The sequence below is a fragment of the Equus quagga genome, chromosome 8 (assembly GCF_021613505.1).
Source record: "Equus quagga isolate Etosha38 chromosome 8, UCLA_HA_Equagga_1.0, whole genome shotgun sequence".
In the NCBI taxonomy this organism is placed as follows: domain Eukaryota; kingdom Metazoa; phylum Chordata; class Mammalia; order Perissodactyla; family Equidae; genus Equus; species Equus quagga.
Genome location: NC_060274.1, coordinates 63,522,918 through 63,544,679, shown reverse-complemented (window position 1 = coordinate 63,544,679; position 21,762 = coordinate 63,522,918). Strand labels below are relative to the sequence as shown.

At 36.5% G+C, this 21,762-nt stretch overlaps 1 protein-coding gene across 14 annotated transcripts in view; it reads right to left on the bottom strand.

Moving 5' to 3' along the window:
* The window catches only part of PPP1R9A (protein phosphatase 1 regulatory subunit 9A), a 314,721-nt gene that overhangs the window by 31,512 nt on the left and 261,447 nt on the right, over positions 1 to 21,762 (bottom strand). For 11 of the 14 annotated variants that reach the window (XM_046670458.1, XM_046670459.1, XM_046670466.1 and 8 more), the window contains 2 exons: positions 3,311 to 3,468; positions 2,515 to 2,815 (listed from right to left, as the gene is read on the bottom strand). In XM_046670458.1, coding sequence (XP_046526414.1) covers positions 2,515 to 2,815; positions 3,311 to 3,468 — 459 coding nt within the window. The remainder of the gene's footprint in view (positions 1 to 2,514; positions 2,816 to 3,310; positions 3,469 to 21,762) is intronic. The other 3 variants (XM_046670467.1, XM_046670468.1, XM_046670469.1) reach the window with 1 other exon arrangement.

The window sequence follows — 21,762 nt, the reverse complement described above, 5'->3', positions numbered from 1 at the left end:
ACATTTCTTTCTGCCACTCAATTTTTCAAAAAACACAAAAGATTTTTACAGTGAACAAACATCTATCCACCACCTAGATCCTACAATTTCCATTTTATTACATTTGCTTTATCATATAGCCATCCCTCTGTTCATCCATTACTCCATTTTTAAATACAGCTCAAAGTAAGTTGCAGACATTTCACCCTTACACACATCAAGGTACTGATTTTTATATATTTATTTTATATCTGGCCACTTAATCTTCTAGATGAGCATTCATATAATCCTCAAATAGAAATACTTTTGTCTTTTCCAAATTTATACTGATTATTTAATGCTATCTTTCTGCAATTAGAAAATTCTCAAAAACAGACTTAAAAATAGTGATGATAGTTGGCACTCATGTCTTATTCCTAATTTTTGTGCAAATGGTCTAAGATTCACTATTTATTGGTTGATCTCTGGTAAATAACCAGTCATAGTTAGAAAATATTTTTCTAAGCCCTTTTTCACTTAAGTTTTTACTGGAAATGTCTGAAGAATTACATTAAAAGTCTTTCAACTTGGTAAAATTACAACACTTTACCTTTCCTTTTTGATGATTTATATTGTTATATTTTCTAATGCTAGACAATTCTTACATTTCCAGCATCAACACTACCTGATTATGGAATATAACTAATTTCTACTCCTGGATTTCATTCACTAGCATAGTTAAAATTAATCCACATGCATAAGATTTCCATCTTCTATACAATCTTTACTAGTTTTTAAGATTAGCTACATAAAATAAATGAGAAACACTCTACCTGGAATAAGTAGCATAAAATAGATCCTATCTATCTGCATAAAATAGATCCTATCTATCTTTTTATAGGTTACGCAGAATTCAGTTATAAAACCAGCTGGGCCTGGTGCCTTTCTAAATGGAAGCTATAAAAATATATTTCATATTTCTGTGATTATTGGTTTATCCAGTTTTTCTCCTTCTTGGACCAACATGAGTACTTTATATTTTGGTAGGAAATTCTCTATCTCTTGTAGATTTTCAAATCTGCTGTAGAGTTTGTATACTATCTTTAAAAAAAAATTATTTTCATCTCTATATCTCCTCTCTCATTTCTAATGCTGTGTTTTTGGTTTTTCTGTTTCTCTATTTTTTTCTTAATCTGTCCTTCCAAGAGGCTATTCACTTTTACCTAGAATAATTTACACATTTTTACTATATTTTTTTGGTGAGCAGGAGTTAATAGGTTTTTCATTTCAACAAAAATTAAACAGTTTATATCTTTTTTCTCTCCATTCTATTCTCTGTTTTTTGGTTGTTCTTTTTCTACTATTTTGAAGATTTATTTTATTTTGTGTATTTATTTTTAATAACAAAAGCATCTAAACCTATACATTTTCCTCTGGGTACAATATACTCTGACTACCAATTCAACTTTTGGAAATGTGTTCTAGGAGTGTCGGCATACAAGAATGGAAAGCACCAGCATGCTCAGTATATCTTTTTTTACAGTAGTACGCAAACAAGCAAATAAACAACAAAATCCCCCAGGACACAGTCTAAGTGTCCATCAATACGATAAAGGTTGCTCTGGTTACACTATAGGCTCACTATACGAGATTATCTTGTCATTTAAACTTGTGCATTTTGCCCTGGAGGGATGTCCATAAGATATTATGTGTAAAACAAAATTGCAGAGCAGTGTGATTTGTATGAATTCATTTTTGTAAAAAAAAGTATACAAAAGACTAACACACCAAAAAGTATTTTTGTTTTTACACATACACACACATATGCATATAGATATATTTATGTGTATCTCATATGTGAAAGAGAATATAACCAAATCTACTTGGTTACTTTAAAGGAACACATCAGATGTGACAGGAACAGAATGAACCAATTCTTTATACATCTCTGTATCATTTAACTTGTTTAAACAGGAATTTATTACCTCTCTAAATTAAAATATACAAAGACAAGTCTATTGATATTGCTATGAAATTCTGGTGTTAATTCTAGGAGCCAATTTTAAAATTTAATTGGCTAATCTCCTTACATTATCATAGTTTTCTGTCACATTCTCCACAATATAAATCATTACTGTGAAAATATCTTCTAAATAAAAACCAGCTAACAGGTTAAAACCTATATCACTTTCATCTTCATACATATATATATAAATTTTCTAGATGACTATGTTACCGTTTACTGAAACTCTGGGCTGCTCTTCAGCAAACTCTCTAGGAGGTCTCCTGAAGAATCTCCTTCAATAGCAAACTTGTAGAGAGCTGAAGAAGTACAAATACTAACCAGGTAGGAAAAGATGAAAAAAATAAAATAAAATAAATGGGAAGGGGTGTTTTCTTATCCCATAATACAAAAGGAAAGCAATATTAATTATTAGCTGTGAGAAGACAAAAGATTTATGATTATGAGAAAAAAAGCCATTTTTATATAGTACAAATGAGGTGTTAGTGAAGTCAGACAAAGCAAAAGTAAAACAACAAAAAATTTAACAATACCTTTTTCTTGTAATATTTTCTTGGTGGTAGCTTGATGGTGGCAAGGAGATTCTTTCATATTATGATCAGATTTTGAAGGAGAGGAGAGTGAAGTGTCTCCCCAAACAGAGGAGAAAGGCTCCCTTTCTGGGTGCAGTGGTCCTTCTTGAAATTCAGTGATGTGGTCAGATGAGAAGGGCACACTGCCAGCCACTGAAGTGAGGGATGGAGCACCAGAATCTGATTCTGGAGAAGAACTTCTCAAACCCTTGGGCAGAAGTGATTTGCTAATATGCATGTGGTTATAGAAACTGTTTGAAGGCTGTTGGTATAAGAGATTATAAAGGAGGTTATGCCACTGAGCATCAGTTCCATGTAATATTCACTCTGAAATCAAACCAACCTTTTTTTAGTGAATCACCATGAAAACCAAACTTTGTTAGTTTACAGATGAGATTGCATAGTTCACAATTCACCATATTACCTTGTAGCTAACACAGATGCCTAAGACATATAGAAACCATTACTTGTACCTTCATTATTTTCCACTAGGTAAAACCAACAGCTGAGTATCAAAAGCACCGTCACAAAATATGACAATATGGCTAACACTCTTGGTTAGTTCACTGAATGAGTAGAGAAAGAATTTGAATTATAACAATATATCGAGTTGAGTACAAATTCAGGAGACAAAGAAGTGAACTATTTCACCTGTTTCCAACTAGAACATAGAATCTGGTTGCCAAGAAATCATTATCTTCAATAAGCTCTAGAAACAAGGATACAGACCAACAGTGCAAGTCGGAAAACAGCTCACCTTTCGTTCTAGACTGTCTTCCCCGTCGGTTGAACTGACACTATCATAGAGTCTTGTCCTGGAGGGCCTCTGGCGTCTGTTCTTCACAGAGAGCTGGGCTCGGGTTTTCAGTGCTTTTGAATCCAGGCGCTCCGTCTCTGGGACTGCTTCATTCAAGTCTAAGAAAAGAATACGGCAAAACAATCAGTGAGAGAAACTTCTGGAGTACTGACAAAGAGACTGCCGACATTGTTAACAAAATCTCAAGGTTATCAGTAACCCCAGGCACGAAATACGTGACAACCATGACAGACTGTCTGATATCCCACAGGTAACAAAGAAATCGGTGAGATTTAGGAGAAACGTACAAAGCCTAAGGGAAGAAACCAACACTAAAGACAACCAAGGCAACAAGAAAAATCTAACATCCAAACGGCCTCAAACTTTCCACAACATAATTATAAAAAGCACAGATCTGTATTTATTTATGTGTATGCATGCTGGAGTGCTTGATGAACAAAGATACAAGGATAAGGTGTATCAAAGTCACAAGATCTCAGAAACTAAGGACAGAAATCTAAACAAGTCAGGTTGCCAGGTCAAGGGTAGGCAACAGAAGGTAACCTTCAGCACAAATATTCTAGAGCAAAATTTACCAATGGGCTGTAAGGACTGTACCATTTTGTTCTTAATATATTTTTTCCACTAAAAACAGAGCTTCTGATCATCTAGTTTGTTCCTCTTTGAACTCTCTAGGAAGACCAGTGAAGAATTTGCCTCAACAGCAAATTTAAGATAGCTGGGGAAATAAAACAACGTCAGGCTATCCCAAGAAAGAAACAGTTAACAACCACAAGCACTTAATTTACTAGTATTAGGGATGGGGTAGTATAAACATTTCCTTTTCTTTTATTAACTTCTAAGTTCATATTCCAAGTTATTTGTATGTGCCTCTGTATGTCTCATTTCTTTTTTCTGGATACCTTCTCTCCCCACCAGAAACTACAGTGATTTTCCAGAGTATATATAAAATATATAAATCTTTCAATAAAAAGACTCAAAGAGAAAAAAAGAAGAAAAAAGAGAATAAAGTAGAATACAAAGAAAATGAACTGGTATAGGATAAAGGGAGAGTCCTGTGTGGCCCTCTTTAGTCTGCCTCACTCCACCTTTAATCTTGCTCCCAGAGCCTAAACGAGGATTCAGGAGGTACCATTCTAAAGGGGAAGAGGAGAAGTTACCCAGGAATATACCCAGGCATTGGCTGAGGAAAAGTGTCCCCTGGTTGAATTTATTTGGAATGTTACTACTCCTTACATTTGATATATAGTCACTCCTTAGATATAACATAATTTCATCATTAATCCTATTTTATCTTTTCAGAGTGACAGTCATTAAATGAAGTCATAATGTTCAAGGAATTAATAATTAAGTGCTCCTGGACTTAAATGATTAAAAATAAAGCAAATAAGTGAGTTGCAGAAAATTAATATGTACTGATGGTAATAAAATAATTTCTTACAGTAGCATTACCCCAGGAAATTCCTTTTCACAGTATTATTATGAAGGTGTGCTCTAAGTATATTATATTATAAAACCAAAACAAGAAAGCACCTCAGGTTGTACCTCTGTTACCTATGGAACTTAGCACTTGGCATATGGCTCTAACAAATAAAATTAAGCATATTTTTTCCTAGGAGAAAATCCATTTCCTGTATTTGAAAGAAAAGCGAATATTCAGAAGTCAGACCATTCAGGTATATATAAAAGACAGCTGAATATTTTCTAATTGGTAGTCTCTTTATTTTTCACATGTCAATGGAAAAAAAAAATAATCTCCGTGATCACTTTAACTTCCTCCTTCCAACAAAATCTAAACTTGCAGCTGCCTATTAAGAGTTCATTAGTTGTGATAATTGGGAGAGAACCAACCTTACTAGCACGTGTTTATATATAAAACGTGGAAACACCACATAGATGAAAGCAGTAACATAATTAGATATACCGTCATCCATGCACGTCTAACAGCTCACCTATCTCGTGTTTGGAGTGTACGTTCTATAACCCAAAGCACCGTCACATACACCCTCTCATGTGTTCCTCACAACAGCCCAAGAGACAGAGCAGCCAAGTATGTATTTTTCTCTCCTGCAGCTCAGAGAACTGAGTAACTTGCCCTCATCTACACAGCTAGTTGATGAGTTAGCATGATTATTGTCGTTTTTTGACTCACAGGCTATTAGCCTGTGCACTCCAAGTTAGCTTGTGTTGAACAAGTTACCAGGATAAGATTTTAACACCATTAGAGTTCCATGTTTCTGCTTGTAAAATCACTTACGATGTGACTAGTCCAGGAAATTCACTTCTTCAACAGGCTACGTGTGAAATATTACCATTAATCTTACACATATATGTTAAGAGAGTAAAAAAAAAAAAGGAAGACGTTGAAAACTATAGAAAAAATTATTTCTCAGATGATTTCTTGTTTGGTTGGTTTAATAACAGCTTGATTACTTGGTGACAAAAAGACACAAGGAGGAAGCTCATTCTACTTTTGTAAACATGGCTCCTTTTGTAATAGAATCCCGGCCCTGGAGGACCAAGCATAGAACCAAAAGCCAGTATTGCAGTAGCCACTCCATCTCTAGGTACTTAACAAATAAAGTGAGGAAACATGAGACCTACTTAATAACAGGGTTTAGAGTGTATTCAGTAATTTGCCTGGTACTGGTGTCAGACAACCCCCAAATGGCAATCTGGTATATTTGCTTTAATATAGGCTAGCACTGACTAGGTGCAAACTGCTGGAGCGCACACATGGAACTACATCTATTAAAGTTGAAGCTAGCCAGAGTCTGAAAAGCAGTGCCTTAAATCCACTATCCAACTGGCCCACAATACATCGCATCCAATTAACAATTTTTGAGGGTCTGAAAACAAAGATCTCAGGGTCACTTTATAGTAGTGACTCATGAACTTCAAATCAATAATTTATTTTCCATCCTGAGTGAAAGAATTTTAAAGTAAGGAACGAGAAAAATGGAATGGAGCTGAGAACTTTCACTTCAACAGCTCTTATACCGGAAGGAAGTTGGAAGGCATGCTGTCTAGAAGAGGCAACTACTAAAGATACCACAGTAACAGTCCCCTTAGGAGCATTAGAGGAGATGTGTGAAATAGAAGGAAAATATGTTCAGGACTTACGCTGCTGGATAACTAGAGAGGCGATCTGTTTGACTACTGAAGCTATCATTTTCTATAATGTCATATAAGAATCAGAATATTACAATTCCAGAGGACCTTAGAGATTCTAGCCCAGCCTTCTTTCTCAGATAGGAAAGACAAGGCTCAAAGAAGGTTACTAACTTGTCTTCAGCTATATCACACGGCTAATCTGTGGACGAGACTGGAGAGAGCTCAGTCCTCAGAAGCCCGCCCTCTTTCTAGAAGGTCACTCTCAAGTCTGAAAGGAAACTTCACAAGTAATCTTCTGTCTTCTTTGAATCCTCCTTTTAGTCTTACTTTATGTTCCAAACAAATGTACATGTCAAGGTCTAACTTTGTAAATTCCAAGAAGTATACAGCACCGGAAGAATAAAAAGAAACTGAGGGATTTTATTTGGCTTTATATTTAACCAAGGAATAAAATTCTTATATAAAAAAATTAGCTGTCAGTTTTGTGGATGGCAACATGGCAGGAGAAATCCAACTGGCTCAACATTTCTAAGTTATGTGCTAATAAATGTCAGGGCTGAGGTGGCCATGCTCCCTCACCGTCATTCATTGTCTACAGAGATCTTTATCAATAGCATAACACTGCTTTTATAAACCCAAGAACCTGTGTTCTTTCTCTACCCCTTCTCTTCAGAGTGTCTTGTTCTGTTGTCCATAGAATCAGAGGAAAATTTTTTTCCTCTCCCCTTTCTTCTCTATTCTTTGTTTCAGATCCTCCAGTCTCTGAAATAGCCTATCTCTGACTCAAATGCAGCTAGAAATACAAAAGAAGAGGAGACTCAAGTGGATCAATAAATATAGATGGACAAATACAGAAAAGATAAGAAGTAGCTAATGATAGAGTGGTTTTGAGTGGGTGGGACTCCGCCTCAACATACCTGCATTTTAAGACCAGTTTCAATATTGCTTCAATTCGGATCCTTTAACAGGATTTAATGAATTCGATTACGACTTTAGCAGCTGTTATGAAAAGTGTTCTGTGAAATTAGGGCGTTCTATATGGTATTACAGAGACCAGTTCCCTACAGTAATGCTGTGAGTCATTCAGTTTTTTCACTCGATTGACGTTATTTTTGACGTAAATAGAATGCTGCCCACAGATCAGGTATAGGTGGCAGGAGAAGCAGAGGAATGGAGCAGCGTAACAATGGGGTCTGCTCCACATTCTAATGTGCTTTATTCTCCTCAAAAACAGTCATACCTCATATCATCACACTGCCTGGCTTGTGCTATCAACTGAAATGCTGAGCATAATGAAGCACTCGGTGGCACTTTTAAACTTACACCGTATCTGCATATCATTCACAGTCACTTTAAGTATATAAAAGACGGGCCATGGGGCTTTGGGTTATACAGCGTTCAGGGGTAGGTTTACACATCTCAAGAGGCGCTGTAAAATAGCTACCAAGAGAGTAGACTTGGAGTTAGTCTTCCTTGAATCAAATCCAGAACAGTGGCTCTGCTACTAAATTGGGCAATTTACCTAACCTCTCTGTCCCTCAGAATCCAGGGCATGATAACAGAACAACATAATCAAAACTGTATTGTTGGGGCCGGCTCCGTGGCCGAGTGGTTAAGTTCGCGCACTCTGCTGCGGCGGCCCAGGGTTTGGATCCTGGGTGTGGACATGGCACCCCTCGTCAGGCCACGTTGAAGCGGTGTCCCACATCCCACAACTGGAAGGACCTGCAACTAGGATGTACAGCTGTGTATGGGGCGGAGTTGGGGAGATAAAGCAGAAAAAAAAAAAGATTGGCAACAGTTGTTAGCCCAGGTGCCAATCTAAAAAAAAAGAAATTGTATTCTTATGAGGACTAAATGCATTAATAGATATCCAAGTGCTTAGAAGAGTGACTAGCACATAAAAAGCACTCAATATATGTCTTTACTGACATGCAAAGGTCAGCAAGATATTCTTAAGTAACTAAAGCAAACTGCAGAAAATATGTATATTCATTTTAAATATTTCAAAAACAGCAACATAAATATATTTTCTAACAGTAAATATATGCATATAATTAGAAAAAGAACTGGAACGATACATTTCACATCGATAATGGTGGTTGCCTCCAAAGAAGGTACTAGATTTGGAGATGTTGGTCAACAGGTACTTTAATCTTAATTGTAATGTTAAATCTTTTTGTATTATGTATTTCTTTTGCATTTATACATTACTTATGTAGTTAAAATTAGAAAAAAAAAGTATTCAGCACATTTTCTTTTGCAGACGTCTTAATTTCATTCTAATCTGATAGCTCTGGGATTTTAGGACTCAGTATTCCTAGATGTTGATCTCAGCCCAGGACACTGTCCAAATCCATGTGACGTCCGCCTGCCCCAAGCAGAAGCTGCTCTTTCATTACATCCTTGGAGACTGTCGCCTGCCCTGCTACTTTACTAACTGCCAGATGACTTGGCCTAAATAAGGCCCTATGACTTAGCTTCCAGTTCCTATTTTGTTTTGGTATTGAATTAGATATGGTAATTTAAGATGAAGTTACACAACTTCCTCTCATCTTATGATAGCACTTTGGTTAGGAACCCAACCATGAGCAACTCTCACTCTAAACTCTATTAATAATTGGTTTCTTTATAGTCACCTAAAAGCTGATAAATTTTATACTCCAAGTAGCATTTATGAAGTTTTAGGAAGCTGATTTCTTACCATGTCAGAACAAGTAAAAGATTATCGCTGTTTCCTAATCTTTTAGTTAGGTCTCAGTTTATTGCTGCATGAACTATACATTTCATTTGCTAATCTTTGAAAAATATTAAGAAATTCCTTTTTTACCTCTCTATCTATAAGTGCAGTCTCAAAACTATCTGTATGGCCTTTGAATCACATGTGGTTACTTGTTTAGCGTAGCACTTCTCCAGTGCAGTCTGACATCCAACTTAGCCTTCTTCAGCTTATGGTCAACCTACACTCCTGTTCTCAGAGGGCAACGAGGTCCAAATTCTGTTGTCCATATGTCAGAAATGACTCTCTAGTAATGCACTAGATCGCCTTAGAGGTAGTGGCTGTGAGTCAGAAAAAAATGATGTGAGATATCCCAAATTCCATCAAATATCATTTGTAACACTTGTAAGAGTTGCTGATTCTGAGAATATGAAAGGATATAGAATTTAGGGGAAGGTATTTAGCTATCTTATGACTCCTTCAATGTCAGACATCTTTAAAATCTGATAGAAAAGATACCTGCATAATCTAAAATTCAAAGAATTATAAAATCTAAGCAATGGACAAACTGGTGGGAACTGCAGACTTCTGTGAGTAGAACTATGAGGTCATGTGCATACGCTGGGTCTAGGAAGGTGGGATATGTGCATGTCCTCTTCTTGACATTATAGTGTCTTTGACATGACCACAATAAATAAGCTTCTGTGTTGTCATTCAGGGTTTCTTACAAGAACCGAATCACTTTTCTCAGTCGAAAATCTCTGAATATTAGTAATCTCAAGCATGCCAAGTAGGGAACCCCCCAAATTATATATTGTGATGTAATAGCTTCCTTGATTATACAGGAAGAATTCAAATCCTATGCCTTTGGTAGAAAATCACCTCAATTACTGAGATGACAGGTGTTGGCTTCAGTAACGGGAAAGTATCTTTCAACTGTGGAGAAGACTTAGTTACGTACAACATGAGAAGATTTTAAAAAACAGAGTTCACAATACTTGTAAGTGTAATGTAGTAGACGTATAAGAATTTCTTAAGTACTTGCAAAGACTGTCAGTCACTAATAATAGTACTTAAAAAGGAAATCGAACATAAATCTCTACAAACGCAATTTTAAATGTTTGTAGGTGTTTAATTAGCTAAATTTGTAAATAGGAACTAAATATTATTCAAAGATCCCTTGACAGTGATGCAAACCAAATTTAAAACCTTAGGTTAAGTTTGCACATTCCACTTCGGCGGCCCGGGGTTTGCCGGTTCAGATCCCAGGTGTGGACATGGTACTACTTGGCAAGCCATGCTGTGGTAGGTGTCCCACATATAATGTGGAGGAAGATGGGCATGGATGTTAGCTCAGGGTCAGTCTTCCTCAGCAAAAAGAGGAGGATTGGCAGCAGATGTTAGCTCAGGGCTAATCTTCCTCAAAAACAAAACAAAAACAAAAACTTAAAGAACTAGGTTTTTGATAATGTAACTTGAACAAATCAAGCATTAATTTTAAAACCAAAATAGATACCCAAATGACTTTTCTGGTGCTCATAAACCCTTCAGTGTCATCAAAAAATTCACAAGCAACAGAGTTTTCAGTGTACCCACATTCTAATGTTTCTAAAGTCTCCTCTAAGTGGAATTTCCTATAGGTCACAGACATAATTACCGTACAGTATTGAAGTAGAACATTACTTCCTGTCCAGAGGAATTCACTCATAACCTAATGTTAATGTCCTGCATTAACAAAAAAAAGCCCTAAGGATCTTGATACCAGAACTGCAGAAACAATATGGTTGGCACATTGTTCAGAACCATAAATACAAAGAATTTTCTGGTCTTAATTCCAGAAATAGCTGTTCATTGTTGAGTTTTACTTTTATAGATGCTGTGACCCCATGATGGATCGTGTTTCCCTCTTGGTTGGTAGATATTTTACGTGAAATCTGTGGCCTACTCTGAAAACTACACAGGAGCTCACAGCATGCAGTTCACATGCAAACCACTCGTGCAGCATCTTCTCCTTCCTACTTTATATCCCTCTGTCCTGATTTCTCAGCCTGTTCTTTTAGTCAATTTTACCTTTGCCTAACTATATGGTATCTCCCAATGTATATAATTAGAATTCCATGGTGAACCAGAGCATATTTATAAAATGTAAGAAACCCCTCAGAATACAACTATCTTGTGAAGTTTCCTTGAAAAGAAGCTATATCTCACATTTGGGTTAAAATTGTCTTTTACTTCTAGAAGATCATAACCTACCTTATAGCCCGATTGCATGCAAATAAAATTTAAAAGCCAAAATAAAATATAAAGTAGCCCATTTTTCCTAAAATGGACAGAGAACTACTAAGCTTAAGCTCCTTCTGACAAAATAACTTGTTTTCTATCAAGACAACTTTAGATACCTTCTAGCACTAACGCATACCTCAGTATGACTGAAGCGTCTGGTGACTTCTGTGAATTTATGAAGATGCAGTGAGAAATATGAACCAAGGAGAGTTGCTATTTTGCAACTGAATACCTCCTTCTGAACGTCTTATTGATTTGGCAACAAAAGTCTTAATGGCTTAAACATAGACAGATGCAAACTTGCAGAGACAGGCAATTTAGGTGCAACCTTTTTGAGTAAGAGGACAAATTTTGGCTTTAATGATATGCCAGAAAACAATCAAATAAGTATTGATTTCTCGTTGATTAGGCATGTTCATTAAAATTTTCCATAGTGATTTACTGGGCATGTTCACCCTTTAATTAGTGCAATTCAATAATATTTCATGTTTAAAGTTATTTATTAGAGATTAAAAGTTATTGAAATAATTTGCTCAGGAAAAATAAAAATTGTGAAAGTTTACCAAGAAACTATATCTATATGCATGATAACAAAAGCTTGAAGGGGCAGGCCCAGTGGCACAGCAGTTAAGTTTGCACATTTGCTTCAGCGGCCCAGGGTTCACCGGTTCAGATCCTGGGGGTGGACCTACGCACCGCTCATCAAACCATGCCACATATAAGGTAGAGGAAGCTGGGCATAGACGTTAGCTCAGGGCCAGTCTGCCTCAGCAAAAAGAGGAGGATTGGTGGCAGATCTTAGCTCAGGGCTAATCTTCCTCAAAAAAAAAAAAAAGAAAGCAAGCAAGCTTGAATCTACTCCAGAATTCTCCTGCACCCCAATTTAGAACTAAACAACATGACAGCATGGAATAATTACCTCATTGCTCTGTATCTAAATGCTCTTGTATAAGACACTCCTGATAATGTAGTGCAAGCATTCACTTTCCTTTTTAATGACTTTCCATTTAATGAATTCTGGTTTTAATCACGCCTTTAACCTTATTTAAAAATTCTGGGTTCTAATGCTAAATGTGAATGCTTAATGTACTCTCAGACTGTATCAAGAAATAAATCAGATGCGGTGGTAGGCGTCTTGCCTGGCCTCAGATCCACAGGTATCTGAAAAGATCCACTACCGTTGAGGGCTCAGGAAAAGGCAAAAAGGACAAAGACAACACATGGTTACAGCCTCAGCAGAAAACGCTTTCTTATAGGAGTCCAGTGACCTCAGGAACCTCCTTATCGATGTAAATGTCTGGTTCGTGCTGGCTTTTTTTTTTTTCCTTACTAAATCTTTAATATTTTAAGCCCCAAAAAACCTTTTGCGGTTTTTCTCATTCTTATCTTTCAATTATGCAACTTAAAAAATTTCTATTTTAAAATATTTTATTTATACAAAAACGCATACCATATATGTAAGTCATATAGAAAAAGAAGGGGAAAAAAAAGATACCATGTACCTACCATCAAACCTAAAAAACAAAATTAGTACTTTCCCGGTCATCTCTATGCCCTTGGAGCCTCTGGTTTTTCTCCTAGTTATTCCATAAAAGTATCCCTAAATAATATATGGATTAATTTTGCTTGCTTTTTAATTTTACATACATGTTAATGAACTGTACATAATATTCTGCCAATCTTTTCATTATGTTGAAAGGTATAGCCAGGATTACTTCACTTTTTACTGCAGCTGTTATGAAGAATGCTGCTGTACATTTTTGAACATGTCTTTTGGTACATATTGGCAAGAGTTTCTAGAGAGCATATATACACGTAGAAGTCAACTTATTGGGCCACTGAATTTGCACATCTTCCATTTTACTGGATAATACCAAATTGTTTTAAGAAAGTAGTTGTATGAGTTTTCCCTTTTGTTCCTACATGCTGGCTACTACATATTACTGTGAAACTTCATCTTTGCCAGTCATTTTATTACCAATGAGGCTGAACATTTATTTATGTTCACCAACCTGTGGGTTTCCTCTTTTTTGAACTGACTACTACGTGTTTTGTTCATTTTTCTATTATGTCAGTTGTGTCTTCCCATGATTGGTGTAAGTTCTTAGTAAATTCTGGACTTTTTTTCTTACTTATATGGGCTACAAATATCTTTTCTCAATTTCTGGCTCCTCTTCCCATGTTCTTTACAATGTCTCAATGATTAGTATTTCTTAATATTACTGTGGTAAAATTTATCAAACTTTTAACGATTTGGAATTTTTGTGTCTTAAGAAATCATACACACGTTCTCCTACATTTTCTTCTGAAGGATTTAAATATTGCCTTTCATATTTAAATTTTTAATCCACTTGGAATCTATTTCATGAATGATATGAGGTCTGATCCAGTTTCACTTTTTTCCATATAAGTGGCCAACTTTCCCAGCACCATTTGTTAGTCCATTCTTTCACCACCAACCTGTAGTGTGCTTTCCATATTATTCTCAAATTGACATGAATGGGTCAGTCTGTTTCCAGACTCTACTCTGTTGCACTGCTCTACTAGTAAATTGCTGAGACTACACCCACTGTCTCAGTCACTATTACCTTATAATAAGTCTTGGCATCTCAAAGAACAAATTCCCTCACCTTGTTCTTCTCAGGAGTACCTTGACTATTCTGGGCCACGTTGTTCTTCCATACAGAAACAACATATCAAGTTCTAAAAAAATAAAACCCCTGTTCAAATTCTGATCAAAATTGTGTAGAATATTATATAGATTAATTTGGCATAATGCATTCTAACAATATTGGGGCTTCCTACTACTTCTGATATATATATATAGGTTTTCTTGAATGTCTTTCCATGGGTCTTGAGCTTCTTTTATTAAATTTACACTGGGCTACCTTATATTTTTTGTTGCTATTATAAACGGTAGCTTGTACAAAAATTATATTTTCTCTTCGTTAGAATTGATTGATGTCCAATGATTCTTAGAGCCATCCACCCTGCTAAGTATGCTCTTATTAATTCTAGTGATCAGTAGACTCTTGAGTTTTTTATGTATTCAATTCTATTATCAATGAATAATGATAATTTTGCTTCTTTCTTTTCATTTCTTGTATCTTTTATCTCTTTTACTTGCCTAGTATTGCTAGGACCTTCAGGACAATACTGAAAAGAAATGGTAATAGCACATTTAGTGGTGAAATGTTAAAAAGTCTTCTTAATTTTAAAGGAAATTCTTGATTTTAACATTTCACTGCTTAGTATGTTTGATAGAGACTTTTTTAGCATCACACATTAGGTTAAGAAAGTTCCTTTGTACCTCTAGTTTAAAAAACTCTTTGTCATGAATAAGTGTTCAACTTTATTAAATGTTTGTCTTTATCTAATAAGATAATTATATAGGTTTTTCCTCTAGTTCATGTGTGAATTATATGAATTTTCTAACGTTAAACCAACTTTGTGTTCCTCGCATGGACATGAGTTGGTCATGATATATTATATATATGGAAATATAAATAAATATGTATATATTTAAAGTACATTTCTGGATTCAGCATTTGTCTTTGTGAACAAGTAGATTACTTTTTTAGTGAAGAGAATCCTGGCCAGCCAATGGGTGTGTACTCTGCTCACCTTAGAGAGGAGGAAGAACTTTATTCCAGAATACAACGGTGTTAGCATAAATTTCATTAAAATGTATTAACCTCATCTCCAGCTTGTTTGTTAAATATACAGATCTATACTCCATTAGTTACACTGAAAACCACATTCAAGACAACTGCCAGGGAGTATAATCTCTAACTTATTGCCACTCAATATTTATTAAAAGCTAATTTAAGAACTATAACACTTGTAATGTATAAAAGGAACTTAAAAAAACAAAACCCCAACTCTTTTAAGATTTTTATCAACTCTTTACTCAGTAATGCAGATCACACTCCAACTACAGAAGATATTTTTTATACTTAATTGCAATACGGACTTATTCCCAAACAAAACAACAGTCATGACTGCACATGGAACCAATAAACGGATTGCTTTTAATAAAATGAAGAGTGGCAATAAAGTTGTCCACTCAATTTTAAATATTGGTTATAAGATAATCTTTCACGTTTGGAAATTCTTTCTGTAATTACTCAAGAAAGTGTTTTAAATCATACTAATAAACTTGTTTGGAGAATAAAAAAAAAAAACCCACAAAAGTTGAATGGGGGACATCTTAAGAATATTCAGTCCATCCTCGCCTATAAATATTCTAAATTATATCTGTAGGTAGCCACAAAAAGAAGAAAAGTTAATATAGGGAAAAAGAAATAAGGAAAATATCCCTACTTGATTAATCCATAAGAAGGCAAGAAAGCAGATAAAAAGACCAAAGAAAGATGCTCTTTTTTTGTTAGATTAGAAACAAATAGTAAGATGTTAGATTTAAACTCAACATGGCATAAAATAAATTAAGTACCAACTTTCTAAATGCATCTTAAAACTAAAGACTGAAAAAATTAAAATAATAAGATTGAGAGGCTGATAATAATAAATAACTATATGCTGCTTACAAAAGACACAAAATTTGCAGTAAAAGAATGGAAAAAGATATACCATACAAACACTAACCAAAAGAAAGCTGATATAGCTTTTCAAATATCAAACAAAATATATAATACGATGAACTACTAGAAATAAAGAGGGACATTTCCTAATGATCAAAGGTCAACCTACCAAGAAGATACGGCAATTCTAAATTGTAATAACCCATTAACGTCACCTCAAACACATAAAGCAAAAACTGACACAACCAAAAGAAGAAAAAGATAAATCCACAATTACACTGTGAGGTTATTTTTTTGAACACATCTCTCCCAGTAACACATTCGAGAAGTTGTGAACATGGTTAACGACTTGACCTGAAATACAAGCTAGGTCACCAGAGAGCTGAGTTCTATCACATCTCCTCCATCTTCTCCCCCAATAATTTACTGAACACCACCATCGAATATGTGTGATGCCCTTAGTCTACACAGTCCACTGTGTAAAAACGTCCCAATACAAGCATCAGTGGATCTACTGTAAGAATGTTATCAATATTAATACCACTGTTTGCTCCAAATCATGCATTATTAGTACCAAGAGTTGTAGTTCTCTTGAGCAGACGGTTTGTTTTTATCTTAGGAACACTGTGAATAATGTAATGGACAAGCATTTCCATTTTCTTCTGGAAACTAGAAAGTTTAGAGCCAAATTAAAGCCCTAGCCTCAGAAATAGTATAAGTATGGTATATATACTTGCAGCATCATTTCCGGTTCTACACGTCCTCATCCTCACTATTCTCCTTTATCTTGCCACTTTCAAGCTACCCTATCCTATCATATAGCGGTGTCTCTCCAAGTTACTTCCAGACAACGCATGAATGAACGAAGTATAGCAATTTAAAAACACACAGTGGTAAAAAGGGCAGATACCCTCAACGGCAGTTGGTTACTTCCCCCTGCTCTTCCTGATAAAGACTTTACTTAAATTTCCAAGAAGTGATTCAATTCAGAGAGATCAGATTCCATGCAAACCAATATCCTAACAACTGGGTCACAGCAAGCAAATACCATGTGAATATGGCCTGATGATCATGGCTGACTTAAATATCTAAGCAGGCTCAGAGTTCTGTTTACATGTTCGTAAGTCCTGGGTTTGGGACCAAGCATCCTGGGTTCAGGATTCAGGTGCAGACTACCATCTTAGGGATCATCACTTGGGAAATCTGGGGCCTACTGCAATAGCCAAATCATTTTGTAGAAAAAGCGTAAGGGAAAGGAGAGGAAACAAGAAGGTATTATTTCCATATCCTTATGCTCCTTTCTCCAGGATATTCTTAAATTCCCTGAAAAGTAACTAAGAAATATTCTTATTTTTAAAGACAACCAGAAGTAAGTAATTAATTCCAGCCACAATCTATTCTGAAAGTCTAGACTTTCCTACAATCTGCCATCTTGCAACTTAAGTCTTTTTTCTTCTTGCTTAGTTCTCATTACAGCTAAGGAATAGAAAGTAACTAAAGGAACTAAGGATAAAATGCTTTATATAATCGTCCATGTTCACACTTTGGGGAAAATAACATGCAGTGCTATTCAACTGGTGGCCTACTGGCTGAGTAGATGAGTGTGAGAAAGCAGCAGAATTTGGTAGTAATATCCAAACTTCACAGGGATCTGTGGACTACATTTACAAACTATAAGTGACACAGTTCATTATGCCTCAAAACTGCTAATGGGTCACAATGCTAACAGAATTAAATATAAACTTTTCTTCAGGCATTCAAAGCCTACATTTACTCCAAGAATACCCCATGGTACACCTTTAACATAAGGTCCATAAATCAGGAAAAATGATTCTAATTTTATTCATTTTTTTCTCTTCTTCAAACTCCCATCTCTTAAAATGTTTATATCATCTATTTATTTGTCTCCTATCAAACCCTTTATCTTCCTCACCCTTGATCCAGCCACTCTACACATCATATACCTTGTTGGATACTTGGCAGGGACAAACACCCTTCTTTCTACCTAGTAGCCACGCTTCCTCTTGCAAGTTAGTGCGCTACCAGGCTTTCAGTATTCAAAATAACTTTTTTAAAAGTATGTATTTACTTCTGACCTCTCAGGGTAGTAAAATCCTAATCTGCCTTCATATGCAACTTCCACCTGGCAGTCCTAGTCTTTCTTTTAGTATCTCTGTGGAATATACATAATCTTTCTTTAACAAAACAGCCTTTAAAAGATCTGAAGCTGAAAACAGTATTATCATAAGGATCCTGGAATATGTGGAAGCTTAGGAAAAGCATGTTGTTTAAGTGACTTTTCCAGGGAATCTAATCAAACTAAGACTACAACCATTCTTCCCGCCAAGATTTCTATAACATGCCTGTTTTCTGCTCTTGTTCTAATCCTAACTTAGCTAGCTGGACAGCCATAGACTCTCGTCACGTCAGGGCCCTTGGATACAAAGTAGAGAACTCATACAGCCCAGCATTACTCAGGCGTTAAGAAATGACAAACATGAAACATGGCAGTACAGCAAAATTATCATTTTTCACATCCTGGAATACATGTAAAATAATATTTGACTAGCACACAGGCGTAAACCAGAAGGGATTCAGGGTTTGTTATGGCTCTTGGTGAAAAAAATGTTATATTTGCTTTATGTTATTATGATAAGAAAAATGTATTAGAATATATTAAATAATGAATTTGCATATATAATCTATCAAAATTTTAATAAGATACTTAAGTGAGCTTAGTTTACAGATAAAACCATACAAATAGTGCTCAAATACAACCTTGTGGTAAATTTTCGCATGGTTTGAAAAATGGTTTTATCATTCTAAAAACATACAATAATTCAATTATCGAGAGTCACCTAATCAGTCCAGCCCCAGCTGGGACACTGTCCTGGAAGAGCATTCACATGAGTCCATGTGAAAAAAACGGCTGCTTACATGCTCTTCCTGTCCTCCTCTTTCCTTTCTGCCTCCTTCCGTCTCCCTTTCCTTTCTTTCTCTTTCTTTCACTACTTGATTCTAACATAGTTTTTCATTGCCCCAAACTGATAATCCTTTTGCTTCACCGAGCTGCCTCAAGGACTAAATATATGCTAAACCACTCATCCTATCAATAAAACACTCCAGTGCTCGGAAAGCAAATCAGAACTGGATGGTCCACAGGGGGCAGGGCAGCAGTGCACTGCATCTCAGGGGCGGGGACTCTCGGGACCGACTGCAGCCCCGGTACCCATCCTGCTGCAAGGAGGCGTGTGTGGGGGGAGCTTTCAATGATGAATGGCCTGTATTGGGTCCGTAGCTTTACTTCCTTTTCTAAACCTCTAGGACTTCAGCGTTCCCTAGCAACAGAAGCGAAGGATCAATTTAGAAAAGTGCTTTCCAGAGCATTCCTATCTAGCTACTGGCCAAGCTATTTTAGTTTCTGTGATCAAGCAACTGAAATTCAAGGAGATTTATCACTGACTTGCCTCCGAAGCAAAACTGGAGGAGCACCACTTGATATGTATGCTACTAATGTCTGAGATGACTGATTCCACATCCACTGCACAAGCAAGGCTTGGTTTCAGTAAGAATTAGTAGTCTCTGCATCTCACTGTGAACCGACACTGTTGCTAGGGAAACTGATAATTATGTGACAAAATGGAGGGTGTAGAATAGAAAAAGGGTTCAGAAGAAATGTGGGGTTTTGATCCAAATTAGCATGTTAATAGTATAGTTTATTGATCTTCTATAGTCACATAATTTAATAAATATCATTAATTACATGTTCAACAAGATACAGATTTCTGAGCTGAAAGAAATGAATGAATTGGACTCTGGAAAGCTCCTGGTTACTGATCACACTTTGTGCATGCCACAGCAGGAACACATATTTATTATAAACTGCAATTAATTCTAAGAATTAAAAATATTCAAAAGGTGAAAAAAACACTGATTTGATTTGACATCTTTCCTTAGAAATCAATCTTATAGAGTTCCAGATATAAAAATTGTAATTCTATGAAAGTTGTAATAAAATTGCTTTTTGTCACCTCATAGACTAAGTCATAAAGCCTCAAAACACTCCTTAGGGCAGGGTGCCCTTTCTTCCTTCAGGAAGAAAGGCCCTGGGCCATGGTTCCTTATAAAGCTTTGTTTAATTTTCTCCTGCTATTCTGTCTCATGTGAATTTAATTCGTTCTCTGGCCAGACGAACCCACATTTGGGAAGAGGAAATGTCCTCCTCTCCTACAGTCCTGGCGTAGCTGGCAGGATAAAATTTCACTGGCTGGACACTGCTTGCTCCTGGACTGCTGTGGCCGAGAGATCCCGGACCCCTGACGAGAGCCGGCAAGAGGTAAGAGTTCTTACCACGTCAGTCTCCAAGATCTCTGCCTGCAGGCTCCAATGGAAGCAAGAGTGGTGAGATTTTGCTCTTCTGAATTTAGATTAGCAGGAGAAAATGTTGGTGAGGCTAGCTTCTTGGATTCAGCGACTCTAGGATTTGAGTACTCACTGGTTGTAGATCCTTTTCCTTTCAGAGATAGACTTTTCCTTGTCTCTGTCTTTTTGTTTGTCATAAGACACAGGCATCTCTATAAGCCTGTTGTCTGGGCTCAACCTTTGTTGCTTGTCTTTACTTTCTTAGGCTATTTTTGGGAGTGAATTTTCTGGATCTCTTTTGGGGACGCCTCTTTGTTCTTGGTTAAGCTTTGGTTGAGTCGCTGTTAAGATCCTATTCGTCAATTCGGCCAAACGATGGATCATTTAAATTCGGAAAACTTCTAAATGGGGAGAAAACTGTGAGAGCTCTCATCATAATTTTTATTGGTATCTATGAAAAAAGCCAAATTGAAAAGGAAACACAAGAAAATGGTAACTAGGTTTAAACCCTGACTAAGGTTATAATTGAATTGGTGAAATGTAAAGGTCTAAGTGTTGACAAGATTGTAAAGGTTGGAATGCTTGAGCTGATTTTCTTTATAAAGAGGTTATATCAACTGCCTGAGTATGTTTTAAAATGTCTGCCTGGGAATATTTCCTTATGCAATATTATAAGACTAAGACCTGTTGAGTCCTGGCCATGGGTCCTGTCGCCATGCTGCAGCTCTTCACTGCCCATAGGCCCTGTCCCCATGCTATTTGAAGGAGTGCTGCTTCGAGACCTTGAGTCCAGGAAGTCTTTCTTTTGAGTCCTTGGCTTGCTGAGCCCGCTTGCTTCACCAGCTTGTCAGCTGAAGTTGTAGTCTTCCTTGTGCCTTTCTCTTTTTCAAGGACGGATCTAAATTCACTGCTCCATCGGGAACCTTCTCGGACAGCTGTATAAATCCATGTTTGCTGCCCATGGCTACTCTATGGGGCAAAGCGTGGCATTCAGCCTGAAGAGAATCAGTACCTTAAGCCTGAGGGTGATGGAAAATGAATTAATCCATTTCTTCCTGACTCTATCTCTAATAGACAAATTTTACATGGGCACGCATTGGCCACTCAAGTCATTAGGACCGCCGCCAATCTCCAAGACTCCCGTGGAAGGTTTCTTTTCCTAAGGCTAGATTGGAATCCCTTCCTCTGGCACCTGATCACTCTCTGAACTGCGGGAAAGTCCCAATCGGGACTCCAGTTCAAGGAAAGTACCAACTCTAACCTTTGGTTGAGTATGGGAACCCCTTCTTAGGAGAATGGCTCCAGGATGCAATTGGGTAGAATGTCCCCCAGACCGGCGGAAAAATTCTTCACTGTTTTTCTCTGTTCTTTTA